At 40.2% G+C, this 20,004-nt stretch overlaps 2 protein-coding genes and 1 long non-coding RNA gene across 8 annotated transcripts in view; 2 read left to right on the forward strand and 1 right to left on the reverse strand.

Annotated features, from left to right (window-relative positions):
- Positions 1-18,152, forward strand: part of LOC121718707 (Fc receptor-like protein 5) — a 33,014-nt gene extending 14,862 nt beyond the window's left edge. Inside the window, exons 2-18 of one of the 3 annotated variants that reach the window (XM_042103792.1) lie at positions 2,001-2,357; positions 2,847-2,882; positions 7,892-8,236; positions 8,357-8,641; positions 10,158-10,517; positions 11,336-11,647; positions 11,755-12,102; positions 12,229-12,519; positions 12,670-13,020; positions 13,381-13,665; positions 13,873-14,211; positions 14,385-14,672; positions 15,319-15,663; positions 16,698-16,982; positions 17,297-17,545; positions 17,645-17,690; positions 18,026-18,152. In XM_042103792.1, coding sequence (XP_041959726.1) covers positions 2,330-2,357; positions 2,847-2,882; positions 7,892-8,236; positions 8,357-8,641; positions 10,158-10,517; positions 11,336-11,647; positions 11,755-12,102; positions 12,229-12,519; positions 12,670-13,020; positions 13,381-13,665; positions 13,873-14,211; positions 14,385-14,672; positions 15,319-15,663; positions 16,698-16,982; positions 17,297-17,545; positions 17,645-17,690; positions 18,026-18,137 — 4,305 coding nt within the window. In that variant the 5' untranslated portion in view covers positions 2,001-2,329 and the 3' untranslated portion in view covers positions 18,138-18,152. Of the gene's footprint in view, positions 1-2,000; positions 2,358-2,846; positions 2,883-7,891; positions 8,237-8,356; positions 8,642-10,157; positions 10,518-11,335; positions 11,648-11,754; positions 12,103-12,228; positions 12,520-12,669; positions 13,021-13,380; positions 13,666-13,872; positions 14,212-14,384; positions 14,673-15,318; positions 15,664-16,697; positions 16,983-17,296; positions 17,546-17,644; positions 17,831-18,025 lie in introns of those variants that run through there. The other 2 variants (XM_042103793.1, XM_042103794.1) reach the window with 2 other exon arrangements.
- The window catches only part of LOC121718781, a 37,088-nt gene continuing 25,238 nt past the window's right edge, over positions 8,155-20,004 (reverse strand). Inside the window, exon 3 of the long non-coding RNA XR_006034011.1 lies at positions 8,155-8,231. This is a non-coding gene — a long non-coding RNA (uncharacterized LOC121718781). The remainder of the gene's footprint in view (positions 8,232-20,004) is intronic.
- Positions 18,195-20,004, forward strand: part of LOC121718703 (Fc receptor-like protein 5) — a 46,052-nt gene continuing 44,242 nt past the window's right edge. For all 4 annotated transcript variants that reach the window (XM_042103781.1, XM_042103783.1, XM_042103785.1 and 1 more), the window contains exon 1: positions 18,195-18,282. In XM_042103781.1, coding sequence (XP_041959715.1) covers positions 18,249-18,282 — 34 coding nt within the window. In that variant the 5' untranslated portion in view covers positions 18,195-18,248. The remainder of the gene's footprint in view (positions 18,283-20,004) is intronic.

Raw genomic sequence — 20,004 nt, forward strand, 5'->3', positions numbered from 1 at the left:
TTTGAAGTTAGTTCACAATTTCCAATGGATAGTTCACATTTAATTTATTAAGTGAGCAACTGAGCCCATCTTTTGTATCACATTGTGACAAACCGTCTAGGAGGAGTATGTTAAAATTGATCATGTCACGTGACGGTGACCATGACGGTTTGTCAGATTCATGTGAAATTTGGCAAATATGATGCCAAGATGTTGCTGATGTTGAATTGCGAAGGGATTTTTGATATGTTGTAATATGTCATGATTTTAATATCTCACCACATAAACAGGAAATGTGTCATAAAGTCACAGTGTATTGAATGAATGGTCTAAAACTTCTCAGGTTAATAGATATTATGATTATGATGATATTCAGACACCCAATGGGCCTGCCTGGCATAGCGCCACTACCTGTGCCAGAAATGGACAATGCCTTAAGTGACTGATCTGAAACTTTATAAAATATTGGATATCATTATTGTGATGATATTCACACACATAATTCATATGCCTAGCATAGTGCCACCATCTGGCCAAACAGGAATTATGCCAGAAATGCTCTATGCTTTGAATGAATGGTCTGAAACTTCTCAGGTTAATAGATATTATAATTATGATGATATCCAGAGACCCTATGGGCCTGCCTGTCATAGCCAAGGCCAAGCAGGAAAATGTGCCAGAAATTGGTAATGCCTATATTGGTTGATCTGAAACTGCAACATTTTGGATATCATTATTGTGATGATATTCACATGTGTAATTCAAAGGCCTAATATAGCACCACCATTTGGCCAAAAAGTGTATCAGAAATGTTCTTTGCTTAAAATTAATAATCTGAAATTTCTCAGGTTAATTTATATTATGATTATGATGACACACAATGGGCCTGCCTTGCATTGCGCCCCCACCTGGCCAAGCAAGTAAATGTGCCAGAAAATAACATGCAAAAACAAATAGCACACATCAAATATGTACATTTTACAAATGCACCACGTCGGTGCTTTCTTGGATTCTGAACAAGGGCGCGGGAAGGGGGGTGCTGAGGGTGCTGCAGCACCCCGTGCTGGCAGAAGATAGATTTTTAAAAATGATTAGCCTATATATTTTAAATAATTACTAATTCGCTGTCTGACATTATTTGTATTTTTGTATGTGAAATGATGAGTCAAATAGCAAGGGATATGGATAGGTTTGAATATAGGCTACTAAAAATGAACGGTTATAGAGATCAACGTGAACGTGAGTCAGTTAGGCTACTGTAAGAACCGTAGCGTGGTTTCAGCTATGTGATAGCGATCAAGTGTGTAGGCCTACGGTTGATATAGGCCTACATATTCTATGTGATTTACACGTTCAAAAAAAGCATGGATAAGCTGAAAGAAACTTTAATTGTGTTTTACAGTTTTGCGAAATTAATAAATGTAGGCCCTATAGCTATTGAAATCATTTCACTATCCTAGTCGCTAAGATAGAAATTATTAGGACACATAGGCTACTTGTTGTGGAGACGACACACTTTAGGCTATTCAGAAATTATTTGCGAGATTGCAGCCGGAGCGCTGTCGCGGAACATTGGAATTTGTGGCTGCCCAGGACTTTTCTACAACTTCTCGCTATCACCCGCACACCGCACTAAAATTACGTATTTAGCAGTCAAAATCCGAGACATTTCCAGGGGGGTCGGGTGAAGAGAAATCGTCGGACATCCATTATTTTTGTTATTCAGCACCCCTGGTCAAAAATAGGTTCCCGCGCGCCTGATTCTGAAATGTCACGGGTTGCGGGCCGCAGGTGCACGGGCCCGCCATTGCCGCTTGCGGCTATATTTATAATTATGTATTTTACCGTATGAATATTACAAGCTTGCATTATTAGGCTATGTACTTGTCAACGTCTTGATGTCCGCAAAATAGGCCTACCAGTTTAGGCTATTTAAGGCGAAAAAGAAAGTGAGCCCTTATTGCAGCTTTTCCATTTCCATTTTAATGTCAGTTTCACCGTTCTGCCAGTTGTGCAACAAGCGTAATGTAGCCTAAACGCTAAAAAGGTCAAATAATGTGGCCATTTTCAACGATGTGCAAGTTGAATATGACGGGGAATAGGTCTATTGAATCTTAGTATACGGCAGGCTAGTAAGATATATATAAAATATATAATGCGTCACTACTCTGGGTACCCAGAAGCTCGCTTCATGCTAAACGGACACTGGTGTACACAGGAAGTGGCTGCTAAATCGCCCAGCAGCTGCCGTGACTCAGAGAGAAGCCTATAAATTGGCAAACGATTTTCTGCCTATCTATAGTGCCAGGGCCCGTACTTGTGGGAATCTGCATAACATCTCAGCTTCAGCATGAGGAGAACGCTAGTTTTCTCATTCTGTAAGTATGCTTTTTTGACCATCTTTGGGCATCTTGTTGACATTTAGCTTTAATTGTAGCAGGCTGTCAATGCAAAGAAAAGCAGGTTTGAAAAAATCCGAGCCAGGCTTTATCCCTTTATAGAACCTAAATTATATTATAGGCCTATAATGCCTAAATAGCCTAAAACTCAGAACATCATTGTATTTGAAGTTACAGATATTCAAGGGGGGGAAATGTTTTTCTTTACAAGGAACCAGTCATTTCACAAGGTTTGATCAATCACACCACTAATAAGCTATGTGTTGGCCTTTACCTGATAGCCTAATTTTTGAGTAAATGTCAGTGACAGTTAATACAAAAAGCCATTATACATTTGTTGCGTTTGTCTACCTCTACATTTGAATTTGTAAAATATTGGCAAAGCAAACATGAAGGTTGAAAAATGTTTCATTCATCCCTTGTATGGACATAACACTGTGTAGCCCTACTTTTGTGTTTGTTTTGCAGGGTTCTATTCACTTACTGTCTGTGGACTTTCAACTGGTAATAAACTTTTATTGCTTAATTTATTGTTTTTTTTTTTAGCCATGTACGGCCCCCAACACAGAAAAGTCGGGATGTTGTCTAAAATTCCAATAGAAACATAATGTGATAATTTACAAATTTCACAAACCCATATTTAGCTGCAAAAATCGACATAGACAACATATTAAATGGTGAAAATGACTAATTTGACTATTTCATGGAAAATATATGTTCATTTTGAAATTTGATGCCAGCAATATTTTTTTTAAAAATGTGACGGGCATGTTTACCTGTGCTGCTTCACCTAAGAACATTGGGCCTCATTCACCAACCATTCTTACGAAGAAATTTGTTCTTAAAACCCATTTATGCCGTTTTACGAAGATTATGGTATTCAATACTGTATGCTTTGTAAAAAACAAATTATAATATTTGTATTCAAACATATCATAAATGTTATGATATGTTAAACCTGTACATCATTTAGAATTGATTGTGCCTTGCAAGATGCCCATGCCGTATAGGCACTAATGCACCACCCACACATGATGCTGGGAATGAACTGACCACTAACAAGTTGGATATAGTTGGATAGTCCCTCTCCTCTTTAGCCCAGAGGAGTCCATAATTTCTAAAAATTGCAAATTATGATTGGTCTAACGACAAGACCTTTTTCCACTTCCTCAGTTCATTTTAAATGAGCTCAGGCCAAGATAAACTGGTGGTATTTCTGTATCATAAATACAATTTCTTATTTTGCATGGTAAAGTTTACGCTAACGTTTGTGATTAGAGTATCAAGCTGTGCAAATAGACAATGATTATTGGATGTTTTCCTGAGCCCATGCAATGACTTTTCTTTACAGAAACAGGTCTGGTTTTAATGCAATGCCATCAGAGGTCCAAAAGACCACGGCCATCAAACATTTTTTTTTTTCAGCTCTGTGCCTCTGTCCCTTGTTTGCAATGATTTTTCTGGATTTTCTGGATATAAATATGACAGCTACTCAGTCCTGCACATTCTCTCCGCAAAAATGTATTACTCTTGTCAATTTGTCTTCTACTCCAGCCCCTACTCCTGTAACTTTTGTGTATGTTAATGAGTGTGTGCACAGAGTGTGTTTGTTTTTGTGTCTTTATGTGTGTGTGTATGTGCATGCGTGTGTGTTTAAATGTGTGTGTGCGTGGTGTGTGTGCGCGCGCAATTGATATGGCCACCCATGAGCGGATTTCCACAAAACTTGGCATGCATTCAGAGGATCATGTCATAATGATCCTACACTTCAAATTTCGGGGGGCCTGGTGTGGCAGGTGGGCGACAGATCAAAATGAAAATCAATGGTTCCATATTATCCTTGTTAAATTTACTGAAGAAAAAAAATCCAGAAGAAAAACACTGACGCTTCGCTAGTGCAGCGGGCATAATAACTATAACCGTTGGCCCGCCACTGGCCCGCTAACCCCCCAAAAGGAGACAGACAGACAGTTTTATCTCGAGAACTGTAGGGCCTAGGATGTCTAAAGTTCTTTTGTATGTTGATCTGAAGGGGCCAGCTCAACCAATTTCATAACCACTCATTTGTGCTATAGCGCCACCTAGTTAAAAATGAAAAAGCAAAGGTGAGGTGTTAAAATTATAATAATATAAATAATAATATATTTAATTTAAAATGCCTTTCAGGACACCCAAGGTGAAGATAAAGATAAAAATAGATAGAAAAAATATCAAAAAAGAAAACCAATAGAAGAAAAATTATTAAAAATATATAGTCCATTTAGTTATATCATAGTCCATAAGCTAGTCTGAAGAGAAAGGTTTTCAGTTCCTTTTTAAACTGGGCAGTGGATTCACACTGCCTGATGTCATTTGGAAGTGAGTTCCATAGCTTTGGGGCTGTGTGGGAGAACGCTCTCTCTTCCATGGTGCAGAGGTTCATCTTAGGCACCTTGAGCAGACCAGCTGATGAGGATCGCAGCGGGCGGGAAGGGGTGTAGCTCTCCAAGAGGTCAGTGATATAGTTGGGAGCAAGGTTATGGTTATGGTTATGGTTATGGATTTAGCAGACGCCTTTGTCCAAAGCGACACATAAATACAAAACAACATAATAATATTTAAAATTGAACAGGGAACAGATTAAAATGTAGGTCAAATATAGTAAGGAGAATAGTTGTAGTACACAATAATATCAATTCAAGCAATAGCCTAATAAAAAGCAATGTAAAAAAGGGGAAAGGCAATAATAAAACAATAATGTCAATTCAATCAATAATATAAAAACAATGACATGCTAAGACTACATTAAGGAGAATATCAATAATAAACAATAATGTCAAATTAATTAACAGCCCAATTAAAATAAAACAACATTATATAAACCATAACACATAAGCGCTTAAACAACTAAGTATATGTTGAATAGGAATGTCTTTAGACCCCTCTTAAACGACCCAAAACTACCACAGGAACGGAGAGCACTGGGCAGTTCATTCCACCAACATGGAACCACTGAAGAAAAGAGTCTGGAATTAGACCCAGTTTTCATGACTGGTCGACACAACATACGCTCACCAGAAGACCGCAGTGGGCGGTTGGGGATGTAAGGCTTGATTATTGAATTAAAATAACTAGGAGCAGATCTAGTTAGTGTCCTATAGGCCAAAGTGAGAGATTTAAATGTAATTCTGTCTACTATAGGGAGCCAATGGAGAGTAATAGGAGAGGAGTTACATGTGTCCTCTTTGGCTGATTGAAGACCAGGCGTGCTCCAGCATTCTGAATCAGCTGTAATGATCTTGTTACACAAGCGGGTAAGCCAGCTAATAGTGAATTACAATAGTCCAGCTTAGAGATGACCATGGTCTGAACAAGAAGTTGTGTGGAATCTTGTGTCAGATAAGGTCTGATCTTCCTAATGTTGTAAAGCATAAACCGACATGATTTTGCAATAGAAGCTATATGCTCAGAGAAGTTAAGTCGGTCATCAATTACAACGCCCAAGTTTCGTGCCGATCTAGTTGGGGTCAGTGAAGTTGAGTCAAGCTGGATGTTAATCTGTTGGGGAATAGCTGTTTTAGCTGGAAACACCAAAAACTCTGTTTTTGAGAGATTAAGCTGAAGGTGCCGATCTTTCATCCAGGCTGAAATATCCTTAAGGCATGCAGAAATCCGGTGGGAAAGACAGGTAAAGTTGAGTGTCGTCTGCAGTGATAGTCAAATCCATGGGAGCGAATGGTATCACCTAAGGAAGTGGTGTAAATAGAGAAAAGCAAGGGTCCTAATACTGATCCCTGAGGCACACCTGTGGTGAGGTCATGAGACTTAGATACCTGTCCCTGCCAAGACACGTTGAAAGAACGCCCTTTAAAGTAAGATTCAAACCAGTCAAGAGCTTTTCCAGAAATTCCCAGTTCAGATAGTATAGATAGGAGAATGTCATGGTTAACAGTATCAAAGGCTGCAGATAAATCTAGTAGAATTAATACTGATGACTGAGCAGAGGACTTAGCTACTCTCAATGCTTCAGTCACAGACAGAAGAGCAGTTTCAGTAGAATGACCACTCTTGAAACCAGACTGCATAGGGTCTAGTAGATTATTCTGATGAAGAAAGTCACAAACTTGCTTGAAGATCACTTTCTCCAAAACCTTTGACAAGAAAGGAAGAAGGGAGACAGGTCTGTAGTTCTTCACCTCAGTTGGATTAAGTGTACTTTTCTTTAGCAGAGGTGTAACCCTAGCCTGTTTAAAAGGTGCAGGGTGCAAGGTGCAGGGCCTTATATGTCAACAGTAGGATCTTAAACTGGACTCTCTGGGTATCTGGTAACCAGTGAAGCTGTAACAGTACAGGTGTTATGTGGCTTGTGGACTTTGTGCCTGTTACTATCCTGGCTGCAGAGTTCTCAATTATTTGGAGGCAGTGGAGTGAAAAAATTAGTTGTAATCGCAGGTATCTTTGGCTGACATTTTCAAAACATGGAATCAGCGGATCAGCCGCACAAACTGTATCACACAAATAGTCTCTGTCTTCCTGGCTCCCTCATTGCTGCTAACAGCTATATTTGTCTAGAATTTTTGTCTAACTATTTATGTTAATGAAAGTGACATAAATTGTACATAAACAGCGACAGTGCAACAAACTTAGTGGGCATGTAGCCTCACAAGGATGACGCGGAACCATTGTTTTTCCCCGAAAGGAGGGTAGGGTGGACACAGTTTTCTAAGAATATCTCGAGAACATGTATAGCGCCACCTAGTAAAAAATTAAAAAGCAAAAATAAGTTGTAATCGCAGGTATCTTTGGCTGACAGGTTCAAAACTGCATGGAATCTGTAGAGTAGGATCATTATGACATCCTCTGAATGCATGCCAAATTTTGTGGAATTCCGTTCATGGGAGACCATACAATAAAGGAATATATGTGTACATTTAGTGACTGTGCACTCCGCATGCACACACATGCACTCATGAACACAAGCAAACACTCACATAAAGATACATGTACACACATGCAGGCACACACACATAAACACACACACACACACACACACACACACACACACACACACACACACACAGGTACAGGTACGCACACACTCACACATAAACACACACACACACAAACAGTAGACACGCAGGCATACGCACGCACGCACACACACACACACACACACACACACACACACACACACCATGACCCCCACTCACAAGCGAACACACACACAGAAAGAAGCGCACACATACACAAAAGCAAACACACACATGCACACTCATTTACATACACAAAAGTTGCAAGAGAAGGGGATGGAGTAGGAGAGGGAGACAAATTCACAAGCGTGATTTGAGTGGCGGCAGACATATTTTGTACCGCTTTGCGGTACATCTAGTTATTGATTCATTAGATTCATTATCTAGTTATTGATTCATTAGATTCATTATCTAGATAACGAGATTAAGTAAATATTCATTTAATTATATTATATTATTTTTATTTGATATTTGATTAATCAGGGATTTGCTTTTCCTCATCAGGCCCTTGGATTGTCCCTAAACTCACTCATGACAAACAAAATGAAAGTCTCTCCAAAGGATCTTCTGTGACTTTTACATGTGCCATTGGTGACCCTTCCCCAGAGTGGCAGTTCCTCTGGTACAGAGTAGTTCCTTTCAGAGATGACTTACCTGCTGACTCACACTGGTCTGGCAGATCTACATATTCCCTGGAGCTCCTGTCAGACAGCAGCAGAGGAGCTGGAGGCTCCTACAGTCTGAACTTAACTGGCCCTGAGCACAGAGGGTTCTATGTGTGCAGAGCAAAGAAAGAAGAGCCGGTTTATTACACCCACCACAGCAACCCCCTTATTCTTTGGTTCTCTGGCAAGTTATTTTAGAAGTTTGAAAATTGGACTGAGATCCTTCAATTGGAATTTTAATGTTACTGTCCATATGCAGTAAAAGGTGTTCTGATTGTATTTTTTTTCTCTTCTGGCCTTTCAGATCCTGACTCTACAGGTCATCTGAGTGTCAATCCAAACAGGTCAGCTCTCTTTATGTCTGAGTCTCTGTCTCTTAGCTGTGCAGGAAATGGAACAGATTGGACTCTCCGTCGAATCACAGATTGTATGGAGATCTCCCAGTGTCCTTTCACTAGAGGAGCATCATCCTGGGAAAACGGCACATGCCACATCAAAGCTGTTTCTCATTATGATGGAGGAATATACTGGTGCCAGTCTGAGTCAGGAGAACTCAGTAAAGGCCACTATATAGAGGTTCATCATCATGGTAAGGCATTAATGGCTTATGTAATGTGTACCCTTCTAAATGTATGTTGCTAGAAAAATAATGAAAATTATACTTAATATAAATAACATAAATAATGATAATACTTTAAGGTGAACTATGCAGGTTTTTTAGCATAATATGCAGGTTTTCTTAACTTAATTTACCTTAACTTAACAGCTTCGGAGTCATTGGAATGGTTATATTACTTTTTTTGGGTTGAATGGTGGCCGTCTTGCTTCCCCCTTGCGCCTGTGAGCGGAAAAACCACCCTTGCAACTTTTGGCTGGTGGGCTGACGGCCTCAGTGTCAGGAAGAATAACGAGTGTAACGAATTGCTTTACTGCATTCAAATACACATACACGCCAGGCACCGGCTAGAAAAAGGTAGCGATGGAGTTTCTCAGACATTCGTCATGACAGAGCCGGGTGAAAAAAATAAGCAAAAACTGAAAAAAACAGCAAAGAAATTGCCAATGCTGCATAGTTTCTCTTTAACATAAATAATTATACTAATTCATATATAAGATTTTTTTGTAAAGGTAAAAGTTCATACTGTTACATTTTGGACTTTGTTTTTGACCACCAGAGGCCATGTATATAATTTGGGTTTTCTGTTTCCTGACAGTAAGTTTGAAATGAAAGCCCTTAAACCTTTGCTAATTTTTCCTTCCATAATTTCTGACACCATACATTTAAAAGGATTCATGTTTAGATGAGAGGTGATTAACTGGAATGCATCTGAATCCATTTTCTAAAGAATTTCGTACATTTATTTTTAGGTGTCCCATGTTAAATTTTTGATTATTATTTTTCAATTATTTAAGTAACTCTTTTTAATTCTTGCTAAGCGCTTACTTAAATGCATTTTCTCTTGTTTTTATGTGATGGGAAATTAAAGGATGCTGATACAAGACTAAGTTAAAATGTCTACATCTTGGAGACTTCATTCTGACTGTATTGTTTTGAATGCAATATGCTGGCTTGACATAACTTCTAAAACGTTAACGTTATCTCCAGACTGCCAGTGAATTCACCGGGTTGGTCAGTTGCTAAAGAACTTTGTTGGCCTTGCATGTGAAGACACAGCTCTGTGCGCAGTTTTCACGGATCATCATTGCCCTTAGACATTTTTCAGCTGGTTTGGAAATTGGACTAATTTTAACATCACTTTTCCCACTTTTTTAATATATATATATATATATATATATATATATTTTTTTTTACTTTTTATTTGTTTTGTTGTATGTCTTGGTGTCACGGGTACGCTGGCGACTACGCCGCTCCGTCCGGCATTTTTTGTATTTGTTATTTTTTAAATGTATTTGTCATGCCTTGATGTCATGGGTACGCTGGCGACTACGCCGCTCCATCCGGCATCTTTTGTCTTGTTATGTGTCTTGTTTGTGGAGCGCTTTGGGTTGCACTCTGTGCATGTTAAAATGCGCTTTAAAAATAAAACTGACTTGACTTGACTTGACTAAAAGGAATAATTTGTTTTCTCATTTGTTTCCGACAGATGCAAAGGCATACGTCATATTTGTCACGGATACCAGGCCCACCATATACGACAACCGTTTCCAGTTTGAAAAAGGAGATTCTGTAAATTTGCGCTGTGTGGTAGATAGTTACTTAGTAGGCTGGAGGTTTCTCCTGTACAGAGTTGTTCCGTTCAGAGATGGGCTTCCAGAAGCTCCACACCGGAGTGGTGCGGCCAGGCAGTCTCTGGAGCTCCTCCCAGGCAGTAGCACACACGCTGAGGGCACACTCACTTTAAACCCTGCTGCTCCTGAACACTCAGGCCTCTACGTGTGCCGAGCAGAGAGGGGAGAGCCTGCATACTACACCTACAGCTCCCCTATGTTGATCTGGATTAAAGGTAACACCACTACACATACAGCTCCCCTATGTTGATCTGGATTAAAGGTAACACCACTACACATACAGCTCCCCTATGCTGATCTGGATTAAAGGTAACGCCATACAGCTCCCCTATGTTGATCTGGATTAAAGGTAACACCATACAGCTCCCCTATGTTGATCTGGATTAAAGGTAACACCACTACACATACAGCTCCCCTATGTTGATCTGGATTAAAGGTAACACCATACAGCTCCCCTATGTTGATCTGGATTAAAGGTAACACCTTTATCATTACATTATCATCCCATAACCCTCAGATGTTGCCACTTTGCATTGGTTGGGTTGACTTTTTATATATAATTGGTTCCTCTTGGATGTATTGTTTTCTATAAGTATAAGTAAGTATATACTCTTTTGATCCCGTGAAGGAAATTTGGTCTCTGCATTTATCCCAATCCGTGAATTAGTCAAACACACTCAGCACACACACTAATCCCGGCGCAGTGAGCTGCCTGCAACAACAGCGGCGCTCAGGGAGCAGTGAGGGGTTAGGTGCCTTGCTCAAGGGCACTTCAGCCCTGCCTACTAGTTGGGGTTCGAACCGGCAAACCTCCGGTTATAAGTCTGAAGCGCTAACCAGTAGGCCACAGCTGCCCATTGTCATTTCTGTCCAAGTAAATTAGTATTTCTTTCTCACTCTTATTTTTTAACTGCCGTAGACTTCTTAACTAAGCCTACTTGCTTTTATTCATAGAGTTGCCATCTCAAGATTGGAAAATGACAATGTTAGTACCTAATGAAATTTGTGTGTGTGCGTGTGTGTTCTGCATTAGATTCTTCTCCACAAGCCTTTCTGAGCATCCAACCCAGCAGAACACACTACTTTGAAAATGAGCCAGTCTCATTCTGCTGTGAGGTGCAAACCAATGTCACTGGCTGGATTTTAAGAAAATATCTAAATAAGGGAAGAGGTTCAATGGCATTCCCACTGATTCAAGATTCAATGACTTTCCCACTGGAAAAGGAATCATCTGGACAAAAAGCTGTGTATAACATTGTGTCCCTGAATACTTCAGATAATGGAGACTACTGGTGCCAGTCTGAATCAGGAGAACTCAGCAATATTGTGAGCATAAGAGTAGAGAGTAAGTTATTTTGTTCATAACGTTTATGTAATTAAAAAGCATGAATCAGAAATAGTGTCGTGAGACCTAGAACCATACTGCATGCATTTCAATGTTCTTTTCAACAGAGAAACCTTTGGCATATTTATATGGCCCTCCAGAGGGTTGGCTGACTGCAGGAGATTCTGTGTCTTTGCGCTGCAGTCTAGGCCAGTACACCTCAACCTCTGACCCAAGGTGGAGAATCCTCTGGTACAAAATTGTTCTTTACAGAGAAGAGCTGCCCACTTTTACAGACAAAGAGAGCAGCTCTAAATACTCCCTGGAGCTCCTCCCAGACAGCAGTGGAGATGGAGGCTCCTACACCCTCAACTCAGTTGGCCCTGAGCACTCTGGTGTCTATGTGTGCAGAGGAGAGAGAGAGCAACCTGTTGATCACACAGAATATAGTACACCTAAACTTCTCTGGGTTATAGGTAGGTGTTGGAAGACCCAGTTAATGGAGGCTTTGGAATTGCTGTAATTTATTTTTAGTAGAGTAAATATGTTTTGATAAGTGAAACATGTGGACTTTAATCCTGTCCTGTCACTTACTCCTCCAGATCCTTCCCCTAAAGCTGCTCTGACCATCAATTCCAACAGAACTCAGTATTTTCAGTCAGAGTCCCTCTCACTGAGCTGTGTGGCGCAGGACAATGCCAGTGGCTGGAGTCTGAGGCGATTCACATTTTATTACCCTTCCTCTCTCTCAGGATGTCCTTTCAACAACACAGTGACTAGGGATCAGTCCACGTGTAACATCAGCTCACTTGATGTGGCAGACAGTGGAGTGTACTGGTGTCAGTCTGAATCTGGACAGTATAGTAACGCTGTCAAGATAACAGTGAATCATAGTAAGTTATGACCACAAAAGCACAGAGGAGTAATTTATTCATCATGCTGTGTATCAACACATGTGATGAAATGCTCCTAAAGTTGATATCCTCTGTGTATTCATTCTTATTTATACTTGACAACCTCACTGTGTACTGTAATGCTTGTAGATCCTAGACCAACGTTAGATGTATCACCAACCTGGCCAGCTAAAGGAGATACTGTTATTCTGAAGTGTGATGCGTCAGGATCCTCATCTGGCTGGAGATTCCACTTTTACAGAGTCATTGTTCCAATTGAGGAAGTTCTCCCTTCAGAAGATACCAACTTCTATTCACATGAGCTGAAATTATCAGAAAACTCTACTGAGCTCCTCTCAGACAGCAGCAGAGAGGCTGGAGGCTCCTACACCCTCAGCACTGTGGGTCCTGAACACACAGGGTTCTATGTGTGCCGAGCACAGAGACCAAATTCATTCTCTTACACCCCTTACAGCAACCTTAGGCATCTGTGGGTAAAAGGTAAGATACCCTTTTTGTAGCACATATTTGCACATTTGTATTGTACGTGTCATTTTGCCTTTATGTCAGTGGTTACCAAACTTTTCAGCCTCTCTAATGTCAAAAACTGATACCCATCAGCTTTTTATAAACATTGTTTCTAAATTTAAACAGTTAAACAATTTCATCATATCAATCAGTTAAACTTCAATATCCTATACCTTTGATTTGATTAGTACAGCGGATAACCATATCAAAATCATGTAATTTGCAATAAAATTTCTGCTATTGGTTGTACACACCATTAGGTTTATTTTCAGGTGTGATGACATTGATGTGATGACATTAATTAATTTGACTAATTTCTCTGATACATTTCAGATCCTTCTCCTCCAGCTTCTCTGAGCATCTATCCACGCACGTCACCATTCTTTGAAGAGTTTGAGTCTGTCTCACTGACCTGTGAAGTGAAGGGCAATTCCAGTGGTTGGACTTTGAGACGGTTCACAAACCACAACAAAGCGTCACATTGTGCTTTCAAGCATGAAGCAGTTACTTGGGATGAGAGGCCATGCAATCTAATGTTAACGTTTGTAGATAGTGGACTTTACTGGTGTCAGTCTGAATCAGGGGAGTACAGCAATGCTGTCAATATATCCGTACATGGTATGTTGTTTTGCGTCATGTGGATAAAGTCATGGTTGCTTTATTTTACTAGGCCTCTGTCAGCTGTGGAAGTCACTTGGTTCATGAAAAGATCAGTAGGGCTAACCCTATAGCTTTTTTCCATACTGTTTTTATTTGCTATGGATAAAAAACATTTGAACACAAGTGAACACAAGTGTCCAAAAAATGTTCCTTTTTGGTTTGCAGGTCAACCAACTCCACGTCTTCAAGTCACCCCCAACAACTGGGGAACTGAAGGATCTTCCTTGACATTGACCTGTGAGGTCAGAGGCTCCACTACAGGCTGGAGTTTTCTCTGGTACAAAGTTGTTTCACCAAAGAAAGGGTTTCCTGTTGAATTTGACAGCGTCACAAGGTTTTCCTACTCTCTGGAGCTCGTTGCAGACACAAGCATGGGAGCTGGGGGCTCATACCCCCTGACCCCGGCTTCTCCTGAACACTCAGGTGTTTACGTCTGCAGAGGGCAGAGAGGAGACCCAGCCTACTACTCACAGTATAGTCCACATCAGCTCGTCTGGGTCACAGGTGAGTTCATATCCATTTCTTCCCATAGCACTAGTCCTGTGTTTGTAATTGTGAAAATGTTGTCGTTTGACCACCAAGTTGATTTGGGTGGTATTGATGTGGATTTGTGTTGTAAGGGTACTTATAGTTGCAGTCTATTATATAGTTTATTATCGATTCAAATGTGTTTTCAGGTCCTTCACCCTCTAGTTGGCTAAGGGTCAGTCCCAACAGAACTGACTTCCTTCAATCTCAGTCTCTGTCACTAAGCTGTAAGGGGCTTGGGAACCTGGCTGAGTGGACAGTGAGGCGGTACACATCTGGAGAGCTTTCAGACTGTCCTTTTAACTCAAGATCGGGCACTTGGGCCGAGTCCACGTGCAACATCAGCTCTCTAGACACATATGACAGTGGTGTGTACTGGTGCCAGTCTACATCTGGAGAGCTCAGTAATGCTGTCAACATAACAGTACATGAAAAAGGTATGTTCCACATGAACGACACAAGAATTGTGAAACTTGTGTAACAGTTTTGCAAAAATTGTAAAATAATTGCATCTTGGGCCATAATCTATGCAATAATCTATGCACTCATACTACAACTTTGGTTTTACAGCTGCTACCACTTATATTTGAAAGTTAATTATTCTCAATGCTCTAAGAGAGTGACATTCTGAATAATGAGTGGCAGTTCCAACAGAATTCCAAATTTGCAAATGGATTTAATGTGCTAGATTAGGGTGCTAGATTAGGGTATGATTAATTCAAATGCAATTTCTAATTTATAAGTCTGCAACTGAAACCATTCGTATCCTCATAATGCTGTTGGAATTTGCGAAAGGTTTGAAACCACAAGGGTAGGCTATGCTCAGAGCACTCAGAGTGGCATATTCAAGAGGCATAGTCAAGAGCCACTAAATATTTTTCTGCCTCCAGGCACACTGTGTCTTGAGGCGGTCACCATGTTGTTGTGGTCAAATAAGTACTGAAGTACTGACTTGTGATAAGATATATACTGTATGTATAAAGGTATACTCAACACTTTCTTGTGTTTTCATTCATTCCTTTTCGGAGAACACAAAGTACTGTGAAATGGATATTTGACATCTGACATTCTTGATTGCCACAGAAGACTTTAAGAGTCGGCTGGAAGTCAGTCCAAATCACTGGGTGACTGAAGGATCTGCAGTGACTTTAAGCTGTTCAGTTGGAGCCCCCTTTCCTGGCGTGAGGTTTCACTGGTACAAAGCTGTTCCAGTGAGTGAAGGCTTACCTCTGGTCAGCAATCGTGGTCGATTCCGTGAGGCTAAATACTCTGTGGAGCTGCTGTCAGACAGCAGCAGAGGAGCTGGAGGCTCCTACACTCTCAGTTCCTCTGCTCCAGAACACTCAGGCCTCTACGTCTGCAGAGCCGAGATAGAAGAGCTGGCCGCTTACGCTGAGTACAGCCATCCTGTGCTCCTTACAGTAACAGGTAGGTGATGAAGAGGATATTAGTGTCTGAAACTTGGTGGGCATGTAGCCCCACTTGGCTGATAAGAGTAGAAGCTGGATAAACAATAATCAGAATAAAACTGACATGAACCGGTCGTTTCCCCGATTTAATTGTTACGAATCGGTTCACAAACGTTTCTGCTCGCTCAGACTCTCGTTTACGTTGCAAGCAGCGATACATTTTAATGCTGTAGAGTGCGTTCATCCCACTTTCGTTTTCAAAACATTACATTTCAGCTACACATGGCACGGATTTGTGGGTAATGCAGTTCGTTTTGGGCTACATTCATTGCCCAAAGTTGTCAAAGGACCTCATTGCCCATACATCTACTGCAACTTAAGCACGTGATAACTCGCACTCAAAGATAACTTGATCGCTCTGCATCGGCCATTTGTTTAACAGTTTTTACTCTTTTGTTTTTTAAATTAAACACTTACTAATCAAACTTGTTACATTGTTGTAACCAGTGATAGCGTCTGGCGATAATAATACATAACATTTGCCTGTTACCTTAAATAGTCTGTGAATAGGCTATTGAAGTCATGAGTTCTGTGTTTGGAACACAATAGGCTACTCCACAGGCTATCGTTGCTGTTTGGGAATCCAAATAGGCATGTAATATGTTAAAGAATAATTTGGCCCTTGCTGCTAAAACGATGCACAAATGATTCTTATTTTGTTCATATTCACTCAGACTGTTGCCATTAGGTTTCTGCATATTGGGTCTACTCTTGGAACAAAATAGACCCAGAGAGTTCAGTGATATGTAGGCTTATTTTATTCTTGTAGGCTATATGAGAAACGACCAATGGTGTCTTATGCACTGTTTTATTTCATTTCTGTATTGTCTTACCTCAACAATAGGCTACAGCTCTTTGAAAAGAATCAGATACACATAACTATAAAATCTATATAAAAAAAATAATATATATGTTGTATTTGGACTATTGGCAGAATAGCTGGTGAACAGAGCTAGCTCACCCTTGATCTGTCTGTTTTCTCAACTCCTCCAGGTCCCTCTCACTCTGTCTGGCTTGATGTCATTCCCAGCAGATCCCAGCATTTTGTATCTGAGCCTCTCACTCTGGCCTGCAAAGCACAGGATGCTGCAACGGTTTGGTCAGTGAGACGATTCACTTTATCAAAGGAGCTGTCAGACTGCCCCTTTGATAAGAAATCACAGATGTTGGATCCATCCACATGTAACATCAGCTCTTTAACTCTGTCAGCCAGTGGGGTGTACTGGTGCCAGTCTGAATCTGGGAAACGCAGCAATGCTGTCAACATAACCGTGCACAGTAAGTGATAGGGCAGTCAGAACTTGAAATAAATATCTCTGAGAATGAATTGCAAGAGAGAACAGAACAAAATCAGATTGAGCCAGTTTCACTTTATATAAATAAATATGAATATACCGGATTCATGTAAAAGATTATGGGTCAAAGACGGAATGGCTTCTCTTTACTAATTGTGTTTGTAATTTTCATCCTGTAAACAGGAAATACTCAAAGTTCATGAATATGTGAATAGAGTTCAGACCCCTTTATGTTTAATGTGTAGTTGTCAATCTGAACCATAGCCTGATGCTCACTAATTTTCTGAACTTGTGCAGGTGGCAATGTGATACTGGAAAGTCCAGTGCATCCCTTGAAAGAAGGAGAGAAATTAACACTCCGCTGTTTAGGCCGAAAAAGTGTCAAATCAAACCTCAGTGCCACATTCTATAAGGATGGATTACATGTGGCGAACCAAACCTCTGGAACAATCATGCTACCAAACATCTCTAAGAAAGACGAGGGGTCCTATGTTTGTGAGATCGAAGAGAAAATAAGGTCACCTGGAAGCTGGGTCTCAGTCAGAGGTGGGGAAAAGTTGTTTTTTTTTACCTCAGATATATTACATGAGGTTGAGACAACTCTGTTGATGAAAATATTTGAGACTCTTTACATTTTCCCCACAGTTGCACCTGGAAACAGCCACAAGGACAACATGAGACTGAAAACAAAGTAGGCTACCATAAATACAAAGACATACTTTAATATTGTTGTCACGTTTAATTATCAGCTAACCATGAATGTTTTGATTATAACTTCAATTTGTAAATGTATTTTTAATGTATAAATATATAAAGTGGATTTTTAAACAGCTTCACTGGTTCATGTTGTATTTTTGAAATAAAAATGTAATTGTGATGTGCTTGCTTTTGAGTTGTAGCTTACTTACCTATAAGTCAGATAGCTATACAGTGAAAAGTGCATTAATGTTGACATAGGCCCCCCACAACTTCTGAAAGCTTTCAAGTATATATTTTTTTTGCTTGTTTGTTTTCACGAATTACTAGCTTGATTGATAATTTCGGTACATTTGTTGCTATGAGACAAGAGATGGGATCTCTCGACGGGGGCTGTACAACGAGCTGTACACAAGCACGGAGACGGCAGTGTGCTTCCTAGCAAACCCTTTTAGGCTTATATGGGCTGCCGTCTCTAGTCTGTACACATGCTTTACAGGAAATGGAGACATAATAAACTTCTAGGCTGTGTGCGCATGGAGTTCAAGAACGAATGATGGAGCATTCATCTGTAGTTGCTTTGATCTGTGAGTACAAAAAGGGTTTATTTTTATCCAAAATAACGCACACTGCAAAATACATTGTAACGTTACATGTGAAGAGTGGGATGGCCAGCATGTAAATCACAAACGTGTCTAGAAAATAATTTGTCAGCGAATCCATGAGTGACATTTATTGGTGTGATAGCTATTGCCTACTTATTGATGCCAATTTGAGATATCAATGAAAAAGTAATTGTATAAAGAAAACGTTTGCGATTAAAAAATGTGCATCAAAATGGCTACTTTCGTTTCCCCCTCAGCTGACTTTGCTGGGATTTGAAGCAATGTTTAAAAACACCATGCATCCGCAATCTACGAAACGTGATGTAGGCGTACTCAAATTTCCCTTAAAGGTGCTTTAAGCCAGTGGTTCTCAACCTTTTTTCAGTGATGTACCCCCTGTGAAATATTTTTCAGCCAAGTACCCCCTAACCAGCGCGAAGCATTTTTAGTTGGAAAAAAAATACTTCAAGGGGAACTTGGCAACTATTTCAACGTAATAAACCCGTTTAGAAATCATTTGGATGGTTAAATGACCTGTTCCGGTGAAAATGGTGACTTTCCCCGCTGCGCCTAGCGTCCTCAGGCGAAAAACCAACCTTGCAACATTGAGACTACCGTCCCGGAAAGAGAAGTGAGGAACAAGAAACTAGTTTTAAATCGTGTTTCTTACCTTGTAACATCCACATAGTTCTGCCAAACTTATGCTAACCGTTCGCTAGCTTGTAAACAAATCCATGTGCTTTATCGTTACCTTTTCCCACAGTTTGAAATAGCATAATGCACAATTTCTCCAGCAGAGGGGGAAATCCTGCCAAGTTTCCCTTTAAAACAGAGCACTGTGCACTGTGGCATCACTAGCTTCAACCACGACTCCATCGTTTGAGTTTTGACAGTGATTGACAGGTCTCACGTACCCCCAGGGATATGCGTACCCCCATTTGAGAACCACTGCTCTAAGCGATGCTGGGTAACGTCACTTCTGTTGATTTTCAAACAAAACAGAGCTTGCTCTGTACTTGCTTTTGTACTTAAAAACTACTTAATCATAGAAGGGTTTTTAAGGTCTAAAGTAGGGAATTTATAAGGGGTTTTATAGGCTAATGTTTGCCAGGTTTTCTCAGTTAGCCTTTAAAAATTAGATCAGTAAACAGAATGTGCCTTTGGAACATTGGATGAATGGTTGCTGATAATGGGCAATGTAGATATTGCATTAAAGATCAGCCATTTCTTTCTACAACAGTCGAGGACCCTTTTGCAATTATGTAAGCACATAATGTAATCTGAAAACTGCTGCCATGATTAAAAAAACAATGCAACTGATCTCAGCTGGTATTCTGTTTATAATAGAGTGGAGCAACCATGTCACTTGCCCCCCACCCCCACATACAGGTACACCCCCCCACCGCACGCATAGCCTACAGGAACCACCCCATAGCCATACAGTTTAAGTTCACCCACAGTTTATATAAATACAAAATTTTGACAGTGCAATACTGCAGTTGCATACATATATACTGTGCATTAGTTTTGAACATTTGCAAAAACACCACCGTACCATAAAATCCAATATAAATGTAAAAAAGTACACAATAACTAAATCCAACATACTTAAACACACACACACACATTCACATTAACATTTTTCAGTTCTCACAAAGTGAGAAAATAAAACACTGCCATCTTATGCAGAAAAAGGATGCATTG

This window comes from Alosa sapidissima, chromosome 9 (assembly GCF_018492685.1).
Source record: "Alosa sapidissima isolate fAloSap1 chromosome 9, fAloSap1.pri, whole genome shotgun sequence".
NCBI classification, from domain to species: domain Eukaryota; kingdom Metazoa; phylum Chordata; class Actinopteri; order Clupeiformes; family Clupeidae; genus Alosa; species Alosa sapidissima.